This window comes from Anolis carolinensis, chromosome 3 (genome assembly GCF_035594765.1).
Source record: "Anolis carolinensis isolate JA03-04 chromosome 3, rAnoCar3.1.pri, whole genome shotgun sequence".
Classification (NCBI taxonomy): domain Eukaryota; kingdom Metazoa; phylum Chordata; class Lepidosauria; order Squamata; family Dactyloidae; genus Anolis; species Anolis carolinensis.
Window position 1 is genome coordinate 219,468,356 of NC_085843.1, and position 21,733 is coordinate 219,490,088.

At 39.3% G+C, this 21,733-nt stretch overlaps 1 protein-coding gene across 4 annotated transcripts in view; it reads right to left on the reverse strand.

Annotated features, from left to right (window-relative positions):
* Positions 1-21,733, reverse strand: part of ctnna3 (catenin alpha 3) — a 1,223,202-nt gene that overhangs the window by 377,851 nt on the left and 823,618 nt on the right. For all 4 annotated transcript variants that reach the window (XM_062977502.1, XM_062977500.1, XM_062977501.1 and 1 more), the window contains one exon: positions 7,574-7,730. In XM_062977502.1, coding sequence (XP_062833572.1) covers positions 7,574-7,730 — 157 coding nt within the window. The remainder of the gene's footprint in view (positions 1-7,573; positions 7,731-21,733) is intronic.

Sequence of the window (21,733 nt, forward strand, 5' to 3'; positions counted from 1 at the left end):
CTTTACTGAACTGACAGGGGGTTTTTTTGTTGTTTTTTTGTAGAATTACTGTACTTCTACAAGGTCATACAATCTTTTTTCTCTAAATGATGCAGACAGAATCAGACTTATAACACACAAGAAATGAGGCAATGCACTGGCATTCCTTTTTCAAATGCAGAACAAAGACCTTGCAGAAAACAGTCCAATTCAATCAATACAGTGAATTTCATCTGGAATATGTCTTTAGTCAATATTATTTTATAGTACATTTTCCATTACTAATAATGTATATCTTTTGGGGTTTGGGGATCCTCCTGGACTCGGCACTGAACCTGGAGGCCAAGGTTTCGGTGGTGGCCAGGAGGGCCTTTGCATAATTAAAACTGGTGGGCCAACTGTGCCCATTCCTTGAGAAACCAGATCTGGCTACAGTAGTACAAGCCTTCTTACATCTCATCTGGATTACTTTAACATCTAGATTACGTGGGACTGCCTCAGAAGAGTGCTTGGAAACTTTAGCTGGTCCAAAGAGCTGCAACTGGATTGCTCACTGGGGCTGGCTACAGGGAGTAGACAACCCCCCTGTTGAAGCAGCTCCACTGGCTGCCAGTCTGTTAACAGGCACAATTCAAAGTGCTGGTTCTGACTTTTAAAGCCCTAGATAGTTCAGGTCCTGGCTATTTGGCTGACTACATCCCCTTGTACGAACCTGCCTGGGCCCTGAGATCTTCAGGAGAGGCCCTTCTGTCAGTCCCACCTCCATCTCAAGCCCTGTTGGTGGAAATGAAAAAGCAGGCCTTCCTTCTTGGTGGCTGCCCCTAGACTCTGGGACTCCCTTCTTCTCAGGGAAGCCAGAATGGCCTCCTCCCTGCTGTCCTTCTGACAGCAGGTTAAAACCTTTTTATTCAGGCAACCTTGTAAAGACAAAGGTTTTTAAGATCGTCGGGGCTGTTTTGATATTATAGGCTTTTAATTATGTTTAATACTGTTTTAATACTTGTATAACTGTACATTTTAAGTTGTATTACAATGCTTTTAGTTGTTAGCTGCTTTGAGTCTCTGGATGGAGAGAAAAAGCAGGATATAAATAAACATAATAAACATAATAATAAACATAATAAACATAATAATAATAATAATAATAATAATAATAATAATAATAATAATTACTGTGATTTTGCACAGTATATTTGGTCAATACAAGATGCGCTTCAAAATATAACACAGCATAAAATTCCATATTATAAAAACGCACACACACTTGCCCATTTATTAATTGGTCTCTCAGTCATCACCAAATACTACACACTGATGAAACTTTAAAGCCAACTGTGTGGTTTGTTTCTCCCTCTCCTCTTGTTAGTAAGTAATATTCAAAGACTAGGTAAGACAAAGGTGGTTTCATTACTCATTTATTTCCACACATTCAATGCCCATTTGATATACAACGGGCACTGTTGTGCAGAGCCTTTGAAAAGTAATAGGGGCCTAGGAGGCAGCTGAAGAGGATGCAGTGGCAATTGCTTCCTTTCCCCCAGCTTAGCAGGTGCCCAGCATCACAGACAGCAATGTTAGTAATCTGAAATGCCATGCACAGAGCATTGACAATATGGCGTAGAATTCAATGCCTTTCCTGGAATCTTAAGCACCCTAGCTTTTTTAAAGCCCTCAAGCTTGTAGAAAGGTGTTTGGAATATATATAAGGATGATTGTCTTCAGACAGATCTGGCATTGAGGTTTTATGTTTTGTACAGGTACAGTCTTCTCAGTCCCTCTCCGGTTGCCAGTAGGGTATTTTTATTTGTCTTCCCTTAAGCCCCTCACTTACTGTACATTTCCTTCTTGTCATCCGTTTATATGACACATTCCATTCTTCTCTTAAATCAAAAATGTTGCTGGGATGTCTTCAACAGGAAAACAAGGCAGTCAGAATCCTCAGGCTTACAATCTAAAACTGCAACTTAAGACGTCTAACATAGGAAACCTACAAGTTGTTTTCCCCACTCTTCCCAAAGTGACAGTGATGGTACCATTACGTGACCCGCTGCTGAAGGTAATAAACAGCTCCCTTGAGGGTTTAAAAGAGGTGGTGGTCTCTCCTCTGCTGAAAAAAACAGATTTAGATCTCTCGGTTCCCTCCAGCTACTGCCCAGTTTCAAATCTTTAGTTTCTGGGCAAGGTGATTGAGAGGGCAGTAGCGATGCAGCTGCCCAGTCCGGCTTCCATGCGGGGCACGGGACAGAGACTGTATTGGTTTCCATCACAGATCATCTTCAATGTCAGCTTGACTAGGGCGGGTCAGTGCTGCTTGTGTTATTGGATCTCACAGCAGTATTTGACACAATCGATCACAATCTTCTGACCCACCGCCTTGCCTTTGCTGGAGTCAGGGGGGACAGCTTTAAATTGGCTAACCTCCTTTCTTCACAACCGTGGACACCGAATAGAGTGGGGAGGCCTGGTCTTCGAAAGGTCTCCTCTACTTTGTGGGGTTCCTCAGGGGGCCAGTCTCTCCCCTCTGTTGTTTAACATCTATATGCGACCACTTGCTCAGCTGGGCCGAGTTTTCGGGCTTTAGTGTTATCAATACGCTGATGACACTCAGCTTGTGTTAAAGATGGAAGGCCAATCAGATTATGTACCCGACAATTTTCATCAGTGCCTCGAGGCCATTATTGGATGGTTGTGTTCCAGCAGGTTGAGGGTGAATCCAGCAAAGACGGAGATCCTATGGCTGGGTCGACTGGGCAGTGAAGATATCCAGTTGCCAACCCTGGATGGCAAAGCGCTATGCCTGTCTTCACTGGTAAAGAGTCTGGGAGTCCTCTTGGACCTTTTACTGATGATGGAGGCCCAGGTCTCTGCCGTTAGCAAAACCGCATTTTTTCATCTTCGGCAGGCTAGACAGCTAGCCCCCTATTTGTCCAGGGATGACCTAGGTACAGTGATCCAGGCTACGGTCATCAAGATTGGACTACTGTAATGGCCTTTACATTGGCCTTCCTGTGTCGGTGATCCGGAAGCTCAAATTGGTGCAAAATGCAGCTGCCCGGCTCCTTGCGGGAGTCCTGATGAGATGCCATATAACACCAATCTTACTGCAGCTGCACTGGTTACTAATTGAGCCCCGGATCACTTTCAAAGTGATGGTACTTACCTTTAAGGCCTTACATGGTTTAGGGCCGATGTACCTGAGGGATCGCCTCACCCCCTACAAACCACAGAGATCCGTCCACTCTGAGGACCAAGACCTATTGGAAGTCCCCAGTTTTAAGACCTTGCGTCTAACAACAACTAGACGCAGAGCATTTTCAACAGTGGCGCCATCTCTCTGGAACACTCTGCCACCTGAAGTTCGTGCCTTACTGGACTTATCAGCCTTTCGCAGGGCATGTAAGACACACCTGTTTCGGCAGGCTTTTGATTTCTGTTATTGATGTTTTTAAAAGAGGTTTTTAAGATGCTTTTAAGATGTTTTTAAGATGTTTTTAAATTGTTAGATTTTAGCCTGTTTTCGTAAGCCGCCCCAAGCCCTAGGGGAGTGGCAGCATATAAGTTTGAATAATAAAATAAATAAATAAATAGGCTACAGCTGTTGTTTCTTTTTCCAGGAAATTTGCCAGGGACTGGCATCTGATAGGTCATGGACTGAGTTTGTTCTATGGACTAACACTTTGAGGAGCACTGGCAGAATATGAGAAAATAAAGGCATGTTGGAGAGAGGAGGAAAAAGGGACACAATTCAATTACTAGGTAGATTGGCTACCATAAAGTGGCAGGTGAAGGAGAACCTAAGGCTGTTGAACTCTCTGCATAGGTAATGGAAGCATCCTGCTTTATTTTACTTGTGTTTCTTCCCTCGGATTCAGCTTAACAGAACAATTTTTCCTAAGGATCAATTGAGAAAGAGCCAAGTGTAGGGAACCCTTCACTAATCATGACAGAATGGGTCTCTTCCATTGTCTATCTCTGCTGCAGTATGTTTGAAACCCTTCAAATGGCCAAATACATGTTTTTGCACTTCCTACTATTGAAAAGGAATTTCCCAAGCTCTGACAAGAATAAACTCCCCTAAGTGAAGCAAATCGATTAGAAAATTGATCTAAAGATATTAGGGACACAAAAACCTTTAATTTTAAATTTCAAGTTTTTCCAAATCTGTATTTTCTTCTCATGTTTGTTTTATACTGGTTATAAGATGATGACAATGACGATGATAATTATTATTATTACTGGGGTAATAATAATAATTAAATTCTTGCAAATTTTAACTCCTTTTCCCTAATTTGTGCATTTCTTTACACAACTTACCTGATTTACAGAATGTTGCCCACTGACTAAAGCATACTTCTGCATTTTTTCAGTTGCACACATTTTAGCTGTTCAGCAACTGATTCATCATGCTGAGTATCCCACATAACCAAACCACCTATGTGCATTGTTTTATGTGTACTTTTTCTAGGGAAATACACTAGGTGGAAATGCTTGAGGTGGCATGAATATATTTCTCAGAAATATCTCAGGGAGTACAAAATCAGCATTTTGTAAGGAATGTGGACATTTATTTCTTCCTCAGTCTTTTGGAATGGATACAAATTTAATTAAGAGGGTGAACAAGAGAAAGAGAGATCAGCTACAAGTTTTGACTGCCTATATGAATTAAAACTGGTAGTTGATTAAGGGTTAATACTAATTTCCAGTCATCCCTATTTATTTATTTATTTATTTATTTATTTATTTATTTATTTATTTATTTATGTTTGTGTCCAAGATTAAACTAGTGTTTCTAAGCACGTGTTTTTCCTTAAAATTGCAAAGTTGGTTTGATTAGTCAACTGTAAAATGAAGGAGACCGTGAGTCTGAGAAATATGCAGAATCATAAGTGCTTTCAGATTTCTGCAGGTGTGCAGCACAGGAGTTCTCCCAGTGTCCATTTCACAGCACTAGATCTTTGTGTCACTTAATTCCTGACTCAGCCACATCACTGTATTTCTCACATTCCAATCTAGGTCAGTAAAGTAGAATAAAAAATGTGCAAGCTGAAAAAGGAGTAAAAACAAACTTGATTCTGCACAGTCAGATTTGTGAACAGACATACACATATCAACATTAAAATTAGAGAAATTTGTTATGGCTCATGACACCATTTATTTCAACAATAAGTAAACCACCAATATCAAGATTTTTAGTAATATAATAATAGTTGTAATTATAGCAGCAACAGCCCCCCAAATCTATACTTGTATTCTGAATTATAGAATACCAGATTAGGAAGTGAGTTTCCATCTGTTCCTATCAAAGGCCATCTGTTCCCATCAATGATTAGCAGAAGAATACACACCTAAAACACCCCCAGATAGCTGATCATCCAACCTCTCTTTAAAACCTTGAGTGGCAAAAGAACCTGTTCTACTCATACAGCTCTTACTATCAGACATCTCTTTCTAATGTTCAATTATAGTCTCTTTTTGCCATTTGATACCAACTAGAATGGTAGCTATTGAGTAGGCGACCAACCTTCCCCCGTCAGGAAGCCAAAAGAAAAGACAAATACAATGGTTTGGGGAAACCAAAGGCCACAACTTGTTTATTGGTTACAATGAAAAATAGGGATCCAGTCATGCATGGGTCAGCCTGATGTTGAACAATGCCACTTACAATAGGGGCCCCTAGCAGTGAGTGGACAGGTTCCATACTGGGACACTGATACTGCTGCACTCCTATGCCACCAGGACACTTTCCCCTCACCAATGAAGGGGGGTATGCAAACCAGATCCAGGGCCCATGCCACATGCTCACAGGTTGTGATGAGAGAATACTCTAAATGAGAGAACAATAAATGCATATAATGATATCCCCAGCACTGGCCTGCCTCTGCTTTGTCCGTACAGGTGGAACAAAGAGCGGCCAGTGTGCAGCTGATTGGGGTGCAGGCTGGAGGAAGCCCCTGTTTGGCTGCCCAGCCAAGCACACCAAAATGCACAGGGTGCAGGGGCTCCTAGCAAGGAGAACCTCGAGGAGGTGGGTGGGTGAGGTGCACCAGCTGCTGCAACCTCCCTGCCCAGTAAGTTGAAGAAGACTGGAGCAAGTTTCAAGACAACTTCACAACGCTTGATTTTTGTATCACTTATGTCCTGACTTAGCTTAAGTATTTGTCACATTTCAATCTAGGACAGTAAAGTAGAACAAAAATGTGTTTCAGTGGTCCTGCTCCACATACTATTAACTGCATTGTGCAAAATCTCTCCACTATGCAAAGTGAGCACTTCTGTCAATCCCATTGTTTCAGTAGATATATTGTACTTGGGACTAGAAATTGGATTTTTGCCTAAATTAGGAAATATCCCAATGTCTTGATGGCTAGTCCAGCTTTGCTTTCTTATCAAATGCTGTAAATAACAAATCAGACTGTATTTAGTTAATGGGCAAAGAATACAAAGACCCCAACTCCCCGAAAGGCTATACCGCTGCCCAAGGCTTGCCTCTGGCATGCTTATGTCTTTGCACAGTGTTAATGCTTATTCAAGGAGCCCCGGTGGAGAAGTGCGTTAAAGCACTGTGCTGGAGACCGAAAGGTCCCAGGTTCAAACCCCGGGAGCGGCATGAGCGGCCGCTGTTAGCTCCAGCTCCTGCCAACCTAGCAGTTTGAAAACATGCAAATGTGAATAGATCAATAGGTACTGCTCCGGTGGGAAGGTAATGGTGCTCCATGCAGTCATGCTGGCCACATGACCTTGGAGGTGTCTACAGACAACGGCGGCTCTTCGGCTTAGAAATTGAGATAAGCACCAACCCCCAGAGTCAGACATGACTGGACAATGTCAGGGGGAAACCTACCTAATGCTTATTCACAATGTAAACAAATACAGTGGCCCAAGGCTTGGTGCTATTGTGCCAGATTTTAAATTGGCATGTAAGACATTGGTCAACTATCCATTAATTCCCAGGTTGGCCAGACTGTCTTTTTGACTTCCTGAATTTGTTATGAATGTAAATGTCTTTGTTACAGTGGGAACCTCAAACGGAGTTTCCCACTGCTGTCTGCTGTGGTTTGACCTGCCTTCACAGATGCTTGCAAAGGTTTCTGTATACCTCTTGCAGTTAGATACATCTTGTGGCAAAATAGTCCTTGTCCAAACTGCTTGCAATTGCATAAAATTACAATTATTTTTCTTCTTAAAAAGAGCCTTTAAAAAACTCAGTAGAGGTACATGTTGAGCTGTTCAATTCCTGCCTGCAAACATGATTAATGTTCATCAAAGGGCATCCCATTGGTGGGCTGCCTGCTCCAAGACATACCACACTTTGCCGTAGCAGAGGCTGAGGTGGAGGGAACAAAAAGCCTCCACTGTCTTTTGCAAACACCTACAGAGGCTGGCAGCAATCACATTCCTTTGCCTTCATATTCACTGTCCCTCACACTAATTTCACACCTGGCTAGATACTGAAGGCTGGATAATATAACACAGCTTCCTGAGGGATAGTACCATCTCTCAAATAATCATTAAGAAACGTAGAGGGAGGGAAGAGGGAGAGAGAGAGAGAGAGAAAGGATCTCAAAGGGAAATGATGAAAGCAAAAGCAGCATACCTGATACCGCAAGAAAGTCATCAATGCTTGTAATGTCATCCACGGCTTCAGTGAGCACTCGTATGTGTTTCTCCCATGTGCTCCTATATATCTCCATGTTGCTTTTCACCACTTGGCTTTGGGGCCGGGCTGCAAGAGCTAAAGCGGCATTGATCACCTGCACAGAAGTAGATACATTATAATTTAAAAGAAAGCAAATACCTACATTGCAAACAATATTAAAAAAGTATTGAATTACATCAATACTTTTTTGATATTGTTTCTCTTGCAGTAAAATGCCACACTAAAGTATAAATTTTCATACAAAGCAGAAATACAATATTACACATGATAAAACGGAGAAAATTAAGAAGGGGTAAATAATGGGGAAGTATCTTTAGCACCTTTGAGATGTACTATTTTATTTTTATGCGAACCTTTGTAAAATTAACCTACTTATTGTTATCCATGAAAGCTCATACTAAAAATAATCAATCTCTAAGGTGCTACTAGATTCTTTCTGTGTCTAACAGATCAAAATAGCTATCTCTTTGAAAAATGTTTCACATGCTAACCTTCCTGGCAATTTAAAATTCAGTTAAGAAGTAAGTACACAGAAGATGCTGGAGTCTTGAACTAAATGGCTTGGAAGCTGGAATCAAAATTAGCCTTTTGCCACTATGGTAACTTGTCAGAGACACAATCTTCTTATTCCATTTGTTTCCTTTGTAGTGCTACCATTATGGGCAGCCAAAAGATGATTTTGCAGGTATCAGCTCAGCTGATGATTCAGAATTTTGTTTGCCTACTTTCTGTTCCCATAGTGGTACTGAATGTGTCTCGGCTGAATTTGGAGAATTTGTTGCTCAGGTAGAGGTTATAAAGTCTGCAGGTCCAACACCTGTTCAGGGTTCTCTTTGTTTCCCATCTCACCTCTTGAGGTATAGTTTTCAAAGAAACATCAACCCAACTCTGTGTTGGAGGGTCCCCAGTCTAGCCTCCTCCTCTAAAAATCATTAATACTCTTATTTTGTCAGCACAAGGCTAGGACACTCCAACATCTTAAAAGTTATTCTCACATGTATTTTATGGTGCTTGTTAAGTGTACCTGTTAAAATGCTGCTCCAACTTGAAGTCCTGGGCTATGTTTCATGTGACACTGTCTAATAAAGGAATAGCTCTAATCTTATCAGAAATAGAGCATTTTTTTCAGTATTGCTTTACAGTGCCATTACTGACTGCATTACCAAACCACATATCCTCTAATTTTCTAATCTACACAGTGTGATTACTGCAGCCTTCATTCCCTTCAAACGCCACATACCTAACTACTGCTAGATTTACCTTTGAGACTTAAGTTATTGCCACAGAGTAAATCAGTATACAAAATTTAGGAAATACAACAATAAACAAAATCTGGAAACATTTGTGAAGTAGGCACTTTTTATAAGTACCATTATTGGAAAACAATTATGTATGATCTGTGCTCCATACACCACAGTACTATGTTTGTCAGTACACAGATGGCATGAAAATGTGACACATAGATGTAAGTGTAAAATAGACATTACATTTGGGCATGACCCAAACGGAAGTGCAAAAGTTAAAGGTTGCATTATGCAACACCTACATTAACATTCTAGTTTTAACAGTCTGTCTTGAAATTTTATACACCATATTATTCTTGCTGAGATAGGAAGACTTTCTGAATGTTGGTGAAGGTTACATTTCTCCCAGCCTTAGAAGATATCAGGATAGACCTTTAAAGGAATACATTTTATGTTCAGGAAATATACATTATTCATAGGCTTTTCAAGGTAGCAGTTCATTAAAACACAGTAATCCCGATCATTAAACTATACTACCTATCTTTTAAAGGTGCAACTTGTGTTTCTAGTCATGCATTTTCATAATAGAAATGATTGTGTCAAACCACACAAACAATAAAGGAAAATGAACAGAAATTAAGAATTACTAAACAACATCCTTAATCACCCGGTGTTTATGATGCTCATTATTAAACAACTGTATAGCAAATGATTTATTCAAAAATATGTTCATAGGTACTATGATGTTAAGCACTGGGAGCTCCAAAGTAATCTAACGTTCTTAAATCCCTTCTGCATACCCCAACAAAACCAGCTAAATTTTCAGTCCTTTAAAAAAGTATTAATTGACATTATCAAGCAAAACCTTCCTGTTATAGGGAAGATGCTATACAGTGTGTTCTCAGTATCTGCTAGGGTTTGGTTTCATCCCCCCCCCCCCCCCCGCAAAATCATGGATGCTCAAGTCCCATGATATACAATGATGTAGTAAAATAAACAACTCAAACGAATGTCAGAGACAGCCTGAGGATCTGTAAATGACAGGATGCTATAGCAGAGTATGCCTACATACTATTGTTGTGCTCACAATGTGCAACAAAATTAAGGTTTGCTTTTCCATTTTTTTTCCAAATATATTTAAGCCATGGCTGATTGGATCCATGGAGAAGAACCAGTGTATAGGGAGGGCTGACTGAATATTTTGTTGTCTTCTTTTCATTTTTATCATTTAACTAATGCACTTACCGAGAAAAATTACATCATTTTTAAAATGAGGGTCTCTATCACATTCTGAAAGATTTTTAAGAATGATGCCCCCCCTTCTCATCCTCCACCTTCTTCGCTTTTTCATCAATCTGTTTTAATAATAGTTCATTCATACCAAATCTATCTCCTTCAGCCAAGCAGTGTCAGCATGCAGATACATTAATCAGACTCTCTTTCTGAAGAAAACCACATCAGTGTGAAAGTATATTAGCCCCTGAAGGTGTCCTGGAATGGTAAACCTCTTTCCTTCAGTTAACGTGAAGTCACAATGGTCAGTCCTTCTCCTTTAGGTAGTCAGCATCTGCTTAGTGATGTCACAAAGGCCAGATCCTCTATTACAGGAGGGCAACATTCTGCCTTTTACTTAAGTCAGAAACATCAGCATGCAAGTACATTGGCCACTTCCTCTCATGCAAGCAAACAAGCATCTGGGAGATACTATGTCTCCCTCTTAAACCCACCCACACACCCTCTCCAAGAAATGTAGAAACAGGAGGATGTGAGCAGAATCTTTCACACTAAAGTAAACATATGCAGGTCCATGAGGACATAGGACAGCATGATCCACATCACATTGAGGTCCCTAATGTGGGAGACAAGCAGTATGATGAATCCATGGGGCAATGGGGGAAACTGTCATTCCACACCCTACATTGCCACCTTCCGCATCATATGGGGGGAAACACCCTAGTCCAGAGCCAAAGGTCCATGTGATGAAGTCCTTAATCTTTTTTTCTCACTGATGTGGAAAAACCATGTTTAGGGACTGGCCATCTAGTGACTCAGTCTGTCTCAGCAGAAGTAGTGAATGGGATAAAGAAGCAATTAACAGTTTGATATAACACAGGACTTGAGATAGATACAGTAATGCCAGTTTTAAATGTCTATGAACATATCTTGAGCTGGTACTGAAAGATTGCAATGTCAATTCCAATCAGATCTTAGGGATGGGGCATGTCTGAGCATTAAAAGGTTGGGGTACTATTAAAATAACATCATCTTTATAAAAACATTAAATTAATCACTAACTAAAAGTAATCAGAAGAGGGGCTTCATCTAAAACTCAATGCTGCAGAAAAAAGTATAAGTAAGTTGGGTGTCTGTTATCTAAAATGCTTAGAACCAACAGTGGGATTCCAATTTTTTTTCAGATTTTGATACATTTATTTGCAAGTGAGAGACAAATTGAAACAAAAAATCAATTTCTGTTTCTGACACACATTGTCTTATGTGTGCACGCTATTTTGCACGCTATTTTTAATTACTTTGTGCAAAAACCAAGTTTCTGTACACTGAACCATCAGAAAGTAAAGGTATCACTATTTCAGTCACCCATGTGAACAATTTTGAATTTTGGAATATTATGGAATTTTGGATTATGAGTACTCAAGCTGTCAGGCCAGTAGCCGGGGGGGGGGGGGGGCAGCTTGTTTTCTGCTGCCCTGCAGACTAGGACACGGAACAATGGCTTCAAACTATAGGAAAGGAGATTCCACCTGAACATCAGGAAGAACTTCCTCACTGTGAGAGCTGTTCGGCAGTGGAACTCTCTCCCCCGGGCTGTGGTGGAAGCTTCTTCTTTGGAGGCTTTTAAACAGAGGCTGGATGGCCATCTGTCGGGGGTGCTTTGAATGTGATTTCCTGCTTCTTAGCGGGGGATTGGACTAGATGGCCCATGAGGTCTCTTCCAACTCTACTATTCTATGCTTCTATGATTCTATGATTCTAACAGTGTCCAGCTGGGAAAAAATAATTACAAATATTCTTTCCATCCCTGCTGCCATATGTTACATAAAATGTTATTATTATTATAGCACTCTCAGGAAAAGACCTTTGGTAGTGTTTTTTCTCTGTGTGTCACAGTACTGCCTTATGTATTTCCAATGTCACTTGTCCAGCAAGGATGCCAATCACCATTTCCCAATTCCTAGTTTTAACCACCCACAGTTTTGTTTTCCAACCTCATGGCCAAAAGCAACATGTCCATAATGAAATTAACCACCCCAGCAATTAATTTCCATTTATTTATTTTAAATATCTGTACATTTACAAGCATTAACTAAAAAGATTGAAGACTTTGTGTTTGCTATCACATCCTTTATTAAAAAGTCTGGAATTACTCTATTGCTACCAGCTCCCCCCCCCCCCCCCCCCAATCCCTCAGCCTTTTCCGAGCTCCATAAAAATCATTGCCTGATGTGGGTTATCATGAAATGTGAACACATCCCTTTCCGCTCACACTTGTGAGGTTACGGATTAATGTCTATTCTCGACCAATTGTAGCAACTACCCTTTACTAGTAACTACTAGGCATGTGTGATCTAAAATAAGGTTTTAAACTATGTTCAAAAGTAGGGGGCGCTGGCGTTTCATTTCTAAAGTACTTTCTGAATTTTGGGGATACAATTTTTAAAACTTTATAAAACTTACAGATCTTCATGGTACTTTGTTAATGGCAGTTACAAATGTGCATTAAGGAAAACATTACTGTTAGTGGGGAAATTTCAGGGATTTCTCTCTCCCTCATTTTTTGAGCTGTCCTGGTGAAACTTGCTACAGTAGTAGAACACATTTACCACTGTTAGCTCACCAAATTTCTGAACGTTTGACTTATCCACAGAGTTTTGGCAAATGTTCCATTTTTTTTTTACAATTTTTTTAGTAATAAAGAAAATCTGTTCCTGGTTTGAAAGTGTCATTTCCCATTTCATTGTGTGGTCTTTACTTTGAAAGTAGTTGTTCTACTCCAGAAACTTTGTTTTTGTGGCAGAAACTCTGTTAAATAGGTGGAAACTCAACAAAGCAAAATGTGTTGCTATAGGATGATGTCCCTTGAGCAAAGACAAAGGTTTTCCAATGTAATAAACTTTTGCAATGTTTTTATGATAGAACCAATTAGGAACTGCCATTTATATCCCAGGAACAGAAATCATAGTACTGACACCATCCAGGAACATCTAGACCAGGCATGGGCAAACTTCAGCCTTCCATATATTTTGGATGTCAACTCGCACAATTCCTAACATCCTACCAACTATTTGGAATTATGAGAGTTGAAGTCCAAAACACCTGGAGGCCCGAAGTCTGCCTATACCTGATATAGACTGGCCTCCTTCTTCCAGGCAGAAAAGTGCAATTCAAACTCTCCTGACATCCAGTTAATATGCTTCCCTTATTGACACACAACCAAATGAAATAACTACAATTTAGCACAGATTTATATTATTACTTTAGCCCTCTTTGCAGATTCCATGACTTGCTGCTACAGCCCAATCATTCTGGAAAATGTAGTTTAGTGCAAGCATATGGCTTAAATAGAATTACTATAAATGGGGCTCCTATCTCCTTCATGTTTAAAGCTATTGGGGTGAAACTTGCTACAATGGTAGAACACATTTTCCACTCTTTGCCTATCAAATTTCATAACATTTCACTCATCCATGGATTTTTTTAGGAATTTTCAAAGTTTTTACAACAACATTTTTTAGTGATCTCCACCTCCCCCATCTGCCCTGATTAGCTGGAAAGGCATACCAACAGGTTTGTCTTTGCCTCTCAGCAGGGCTTCATTGCCCTGTAAATTTTAGCTCCATCACAGCTACATCCTAACACATCTGAGGTTTAAGAATAGAAGGCTCCTTTTGATTCAAATTCTTAATATTGGGGGGGGGGGGGCAGCAAGCAGGTGTGTCGGAACTCACTTTAAAAGTGCTAAACATCCGAACACAATTAAAGTATATTTCCGTATCAAACGCACAAGTCTAGTAGTTACTCCTTCTTTGGGTCAAATACAGTACTATCCCCACATTGGCATAGGATATGTTCTTGTACTCCACAGAGATGTGAAACTATATTGAAATGAAGGACTTTTGGCCAAGGAATAGCACTGAACTGGAATAGCACTGAGCTGTGCTGAAGGCCACGGAAAATGACTAGAGAAGACATATTTTGACAGATGTTAGTAAATGAAACAATGGATTCTGGTCCCATATTTATGGAAGTCATGCTGCATAACACTTTCAATATGTTTCCACCTCTCAACATTTCTAAAAGTACCTTTGAATTGCTCTCCATAACATTTGATAGGAAGAAACATGCAACATGCTCAAAATGACTTTGAGCTTAAATTTATGTCTGTACTAGTTAGCAAAGCACAATAGTGCTTGCAGGAAAAATACCATTAAGGAGGAACATGTTCTACTTTTTCATGATGACACGTACATTTCATAAATCAGTTGTGTAAGATATTCTAGGCACAGATCAGACAACTTGAGTTTAAATCTGTGTGCACTAAATCAGATTTCTCCAATCTGGCATACTCGACATGTTTTGGGAAGATGAGAATTGTAATGCAACATATCTGAAAAACATGTAGCTGGAGAAGGATAAAGTGAACTATTATGTGAAACATCACTATTGTTCTACATCAAGAAAATAAACGTGTTGCTTGACTGTTTCCTGGTTGATGCTTTCTTCCAGAATTGTAAAAGTTGCCTACTTTCTCTTCGCCCAACATGTTTACATACATAACTAATGCCAGAGAACTGAAGTCTTCTGCACAGAGTTGCACTGACGACAACAGAACTATATTTGTAAAACCAGTTGATTAACAAATGCCTGATTTTAAGAGGTCTTCAAAGACAATGACTATAAGCAGGTTGACCTGAAAATCCATATTTTGGACTATAGGGAATCTTGATTTTCTCTGTTTGTAAAGAACCTTCAGCCATCCAGAAGTATAGTATCTTCTCAATGTGGGAAAACTGATAGATAACTTGAGCCTGTAGATGTGCTCCTGGCTTTCTTAGTGTCCCTAATGGTATGACTGGCCATGGTAGACTGATTGGCCAAAGAGAGGGGTTTATTTTTTATCACTGGGCTGTGTCATAATCATATTTAAGGTTTAACACTTCTAATATTTCTATACTGCGACAATTTAGAACAAGCAATGAAGTGTAAGATTTTAATCAAATATGTTTTAATACATTTTACTACCTGAAACCAAGATAAGATGATATGCTCCTCCTTACTAGAACAAAACTGTTTTATTTCATTAATTGAACAACAGTTGCTGCCTTCATGTACCCAAATTTATATGGCTTTCTTAGGCAAAGAATTCTCTGTAGTAGTTTTGCCAATTCTCTCCTCTGAAATAAAATCTACAGCATCTGGCATTGGTTGGGTCTCCCATCCAGGTAATGACCATGACTGATCTTGCTTAACCTCTAAGATCCTACAGGATCTGATGCCTTTAGAGAGTTTAGGCATAGGTCATCCTAGTTCACTTTAAGTCATAATGTCAAATCATGATGCTACAGTGGTTGCCTTTTCCCTTTCAAATGCATGTTCTCAGGCATTTATCAGCTGAACAGCACACATCTGCTCAACAAAGTACGATTTCCCTGTTGCAGTATGTTGGCATATAACTGACCTCTTGTACAGTCTTCAAGGTAGAAGGGAGCTGATAGAAAATAAAACAATGCAACGGTGCATGAAATACTGGAGAATAGAACCATTGCTTTTCATTTTGTTCAGTTTTGTATAACAGCTATTTGCAAGCTGGAGATTGGCAAGCACCAGTTTGTGAGTCCCCATGGTGTGAAGTCTCAACAAAAAGTCTTGAATTCTGCCACTGTAGGATAAGCCCCCTGACACCAGACATGGACTACCAGTGGTGTTACCACATCTATGAGGCAAACCACCATGCTTCATATAGGCTTGTGTGAGGACAACAGTAGTACCACGTTAGGCTCTGGATTAGATTTAAACTACTGGATACTGACCATTTGAAGACAACTTGTGGTTTCTCAAGCTGCCTTGAGTCCCCTCAGGTGAGAAAGGCAGGGTAAAAGTGCTGTAAATAAATAATAAATAGTAGACCACCCATATTGAACAATAGGCCTATTTAAGTCGTATGCTCTAACAGAGTATATAAATACAGTAGAGTCTCACTTATCCAACATAAACGAGCCAGCAGAATGTTGGATAAGTGAATATGTTGGATAATAAGGAGGGATTAAGGAAAAACCTATTAAATATCAAATTAGGTTATGATTTTACAAATTAAGCACCGAAACATCATGATATACAATGATTTCGTAGTTCAATACGAAATAATGCTATGTAGTAATTACTGTATTTACGAATTTAGCACCAAAATATCACGATGTTTTGTAAACATTGACTACAAAAATGCATTGGATAATCCAGAACGTTGGATAAGTGAGACTCTACTGTACATGTGTAAAGTATTGCTGACTTCTGTACAGACTACACCAAACTGCTCCTTGTTTCTCAGCCTTCTCAGTGCTGATTAAGGAGGAAGTCTACTTATGGTTACTTGAACAAGGGTGGACTGCAAAGCAAGGTCCCCAAACATCTGGTGAATTTTTCTTGCCTTGCCTTCATTGAACAGAAGTTGACCTGCTACCCTTCACTCACTGTAAACAGGGCCAGGAACAGTGAAGTGGGTAATCATTTCACAAGGCAAATCTCCTCTCTCGGTATTACATACTGTATGTGTGTGTGTGCATATGCATACATGCCTTCTAGTAAACTGTGGACTTATGGCAGCCCAACAGATTTCATACTGTTTTCTTAGACAAGGAATACTCAGAGATGGCTTTGCTAATTTCTTTCTCTAAAATATATCCTACAAACTGTGATATTTGTTGATGGCCTCCCATCCAAGTACTATTTAGAGATTATCCTGTTGACCTTCCAAGATCAGAGAGGATTTAATACCTTTAGGGTATTTAGATCCAAGCATCATTCTTAAATGGGGCTAATGACTAAGTATTTGTAAGCAAATAGAAATTACAGGCTTGCATACAACAAAAGTAAGAGCTGTATACTGTTTCCCATGTTAGCTTTAGGGGAGCTTTCTGAAAGAATTCTGCTCCTGATGTCCTTAACTAGTTTTGATGTAATGGACTGCTAGGCTCTTGAGCCAGCCTGTATATAACAAGCAACTTTTAAAAACCTTTGATTTTTCCCTCAGTAAACAACTTACCAACATACTCACACATAAAGTGAAAGGACAGGCAATGTTCGCTTGCCAGTAGTATATGTTATATAATTTGCCTAGAGCAATCTTGCTTCATCACATTCAATATCCCATTCAAGAGATACATATGCAATGAAGACAAAGGCACAACTGTTAGCTTTGGGGTTGACTAGAAGGGTGCAGCCGCTGCTTATTATGCTCTTGGAACCGGAATCTCACAGCTGTGACCCAGGAGTCAAGTTTCATCCTATATTAGCTGTCTCATCCTTGAATGTATCATGAGCATTTGGGTCATTCACCTGCACTGGTTTCTGCTTGTTTACAGCACAACTGTAGGAATAATTACTCCAAAGTAAGTCCCATGGGCTCAGTGATGCTTACTACCTGGCAACCATGAACTGGACTGTAAGCACTGTGCTGGAAATGTACTTAGTAGTCATATAGACAACCCCCTTGCTCAAATAAGATTTTCAATGCAGGATGCATTACAATATGCTAGCACCTCTAGCAAGGATTAGTCCAATTCTTGAAGAACCCTCACAATTAGGAAATATCTCCCTGTTCCCTGCAGTTTCTACCAATCAAGTCTAGGGCCCCTTCTATACAGCTATATAAAATCCATATTGAACTGAATTATATGGCAATGTGGACACATATAATCTAGTTCAAAGCAGATATTGTGGATTATCTGCCTTGATATTCTGGGTTACATGGTTGTGTTGAAGGGCCCGTGTTCTCTTCTTTTAGTAGCAAGACAAAACAAACCTGCTCTACTTTGACATTGACAGCACTCCAGATAATTGGAAATATATATCTTATCTCTTCTTAACCAAAGCTTGGAAAGAATGGGTAACTTGTACAAATTACTTTGGTAACTAGTTATTTTTGCATGAATCAGCTGACATTTAAAAATTGCATAATGTCCAGGGTGTAATTTACTGCTTTTCTGAGTAACATAATGCAATGTCTATCTTATATTTCTCATTGTGTGTCTTCTGCCTCAGTCAAACCAATGGGGAAGGCCAAACTAAACAGCACACAGGTGCCTAGAATTTTACTACTCTTTTGTAGGTGCTGTGCAGCTAGTGAGATGCAGCAAACAAGCAATATGGGAAGGTGGGAAGAACCACTTAGAAAACGTATTCTAGATAGGCAACCAAAGTTAGTTGGGATTAAAAACAAAAAGCGATTTCTGACCTTGACTATGGTATATTGGACCAGAAACAAACCATATAATTGCACTGGAGGATCTAGACAGGATCCACAAATACTTCTGAAGATAATATTTTTGTGAGTAAATGACACAATGGGTATCAAATCTGTGGATAAGAGAGCTGTACTGTAGAAATCTGAATGCTATAGACCACTGATCTGTGATACAAAGCACATTCTCATCCCATCCAACTCTTTGTTTCAGCAGCCAGAGCAATTTGAACCAGCTAGTCTACCACCGCCATTTAGTGAGTTTGTAAGCCTATAACTATAATGCTTGCTAGTATAATAACTATTCTACTAAAAGGAGTGGTGCTAACTTTGTTAAACTATTATCAAATAAAATGATTGTAATATCCCATCATTGTAGGGAAAATGAAAAAATACAAATATCTCACTATATCAAGTTAATTTCAAGTTCTGGATGCAGACATGACAATCTCTACCACAACAATCCAATTTCATTAGGGCAGTGGTATGGGAAGAGCAGAAGTTAAATTCAAATGAGATAATGCATGGAAATTTCTCTAGCAGGCTGCAACTCTATCTCAGTGTCACTGCTTCCAAACCCAACCTCTTTCATACCAATTCTCCTGTTATTTGATCACTCTGAGATCCTGTCAATCATTCCAAAAATGGCACTGTATAGATGGCATCTTACAATTTAAAAATGTAATCATTTTTTTATTTGCCAGGGCAGCATAACAAGCAGAAAACATAGCAGTAGAATACAAGAAATCTCACAGGCTACCTGTTAGAGACAGAGATTATCTCTAAACAGCAATGAAAGTTATTATTAGACACAATGGTCACTTCCGAGAAGGTGGATTGTTGGACTAGGTTCATAGAAACTCAGATTCAAATGTTCATTCACCCATAAAACTAATGAGATCTTAGGTATTCAACCCCTCACAAATTATCTGCCTAGCCTACCTCCTATGTTAGGATAAATTGGCAGAAATGATCAAAACTGTCCTGAGCTTCTTGGGAGAAGGATGACATAAAAGGTAATAACATTAATAACCAATAACATACAGCAGGACCCCGAGAGAACTCCCCAGCTCCCTGTTCTCAACATGTTTTATAACCGGGACATTGCTACAGATGTTCTAGCAACCCTTCAATTGGAGCACTGGCTGGCTGAAAATCAGATACCATTATGACAAAATTGCTCCATCATCATAGTTATGCTGATGATGTCGACTCTCGCCCAAAGTTCTGCTTCTGTGAGAAGACTTCTCTAATGTTGGGCATCATAGTTTTTGTTGTTTTTGTCTAACAACCTTTTTGTTGTTCTGTTAAAGTTAATACTTTGAATACTCTTACCTACTAATTGACAGTATTCAACCAATATTGCCTAATATTGACTAAATGTTTTTATTACCAGTCAAAGTAACATCTCAAGCTCCAATAGCTATCTGTCACAGTTATGATTTCCAGACGTACTGGTAGAAAAATATCAAAACTTCTAAGACAGAAGATGGAAAAATTATTTACCTGGATGAGAATGATATATTTGAACACAATATGTTTAAACATCATATTTCTGGGAGATAACCAAGTGACAACTTTCAGATGATATTCAAAATCTTTTCCCCTAAGGAATAGAGCTCTCTATTCCTTTTATGAAAAAAAAAAAACCAAGGGGATGTTTGTAGCCAATTTATCACTAGGGATTTCTTTTTAAAGAAATAAGACTGATTAACACCTTCCAATGTTGAAGTTAATACCAGATGCTCTTGCCAAAACGCAGCCGCGGCAGCCAAGCTTTTTGCTGAAGAGTCCTTTGGCAGCCAGGATGAACGAATGTTCCTCAAGTGGTCCAGCAGCAGTTGAGTCACTCTATTATTCTAGCCTGAGGGAAAGCAGAGTAGCTGCCATGCTAGCACCTCCCTTGTTAAAACTGAGAAGAAGGGAGAGGACATCCCCCAAACACAGCTGGCCTGCAGAGCAAAGCCATGGGATGCAATAGAATAGAATAGCAACATGAATGCACATGGAAATTACAAAGTCAGAAAGGTTTTTTGAAATATGCAGGTAGCAGAAAATGTACACTAGTCCCTTAGTATGCAGTGGACTTTGATCCCAGGGCCCCTCACTCTCTGGAGATATTAAAATCAGGGTATGCTGAAATTCCATTATATGAAATGGTACAGTGAAATGGTGCCCCTTATATAAAATGTTAAAAAAATTAAAATGAGTGCCAGACAATGTGTGAGCATCTGTGAAATGGCAGGTGAGTAAAGCACAGTATACACATCAAGATATTGTTCAACATGTAGCAAAATCAAGGTTTGCTTTTTTGGATTTTTATTTCAAACATTTTTAAACCATGGTCAACTAAATTGATGGATCTAGAGTCTATGGATATAGAGGGCTAATTCTTTTGAATGTCTGAAAGCAAGCATAAGGAAAATCTCAATTTAAAAAGTTTACGTCCCTCTGCAGCCTAGAGGAATAATTCTTCACTAAGTTTCTTTATGGAGGTAGCAATGAATAAATTCAATGATTTTTTTTTCTACTACAAGACGATCTGAAAAAAAAAACAGTATTTGAAGATTATTCACAATTCAGGATTTATTCTCACAAAATTGGCATGAGGGGTTTTTTTTTGCAAAGAAATTAATATTTCAATAGAGAAATACTAATTCCTACACAGATAATGCTCTTTCCTATTGAAATAAATTATGTACAAATATTTTGTAGAATAAATCCCCAATTAAAGCATTTTCTGTCCAAAAAGAGAATTTTCCACACACACAAATATTTTGTCTTGAAATATTATTTTCCAGGCAGAAAATGCTGTTTCCTTTGCGGAAGATTCTATTTTCTCCACAAAACAAATAAAAAAAATATTTGTACCAAATAAGTCCCAAAATACAAGGATACCCATCAGTCCACGATTCTTCTTGTTAGGGTTTCTCAATGCTCAAAAAACATGTTTTTCAACAATTAAAAATGTTCAAATATCTTTCCCAATTATAGACTTAATCTATTGTCATTCTTTGTCATTCAGACAAAACTCTCTGTATGCCTTCTGCACTACAAAAAGTATGCAAAGGCTGCATACCAGCTCTTAACGGTCTAAGGCTTATAACTGGAGCAAATTATAAGAAGTGCATGATGCCCCTATTAAAGCAGCTCCACTGGCTGCCGATCAGTTTCGAGTCCCAATTCAAAGTGCAGATTATGATCTATAAAGCCCTAAATGGTTTGGGCCCCATCTATCTTCATGACTACATCTCCCCCTATGAACCAGCACGGGCTCTAAGATTTGCCGGGGAAGCCCTCCTCTCGGTCCTACCACTATCACAAGCATGATTGGTGGGGAGAGGGCCTTTTCGGTGGTAGCCTCCCAACTTTGGAACA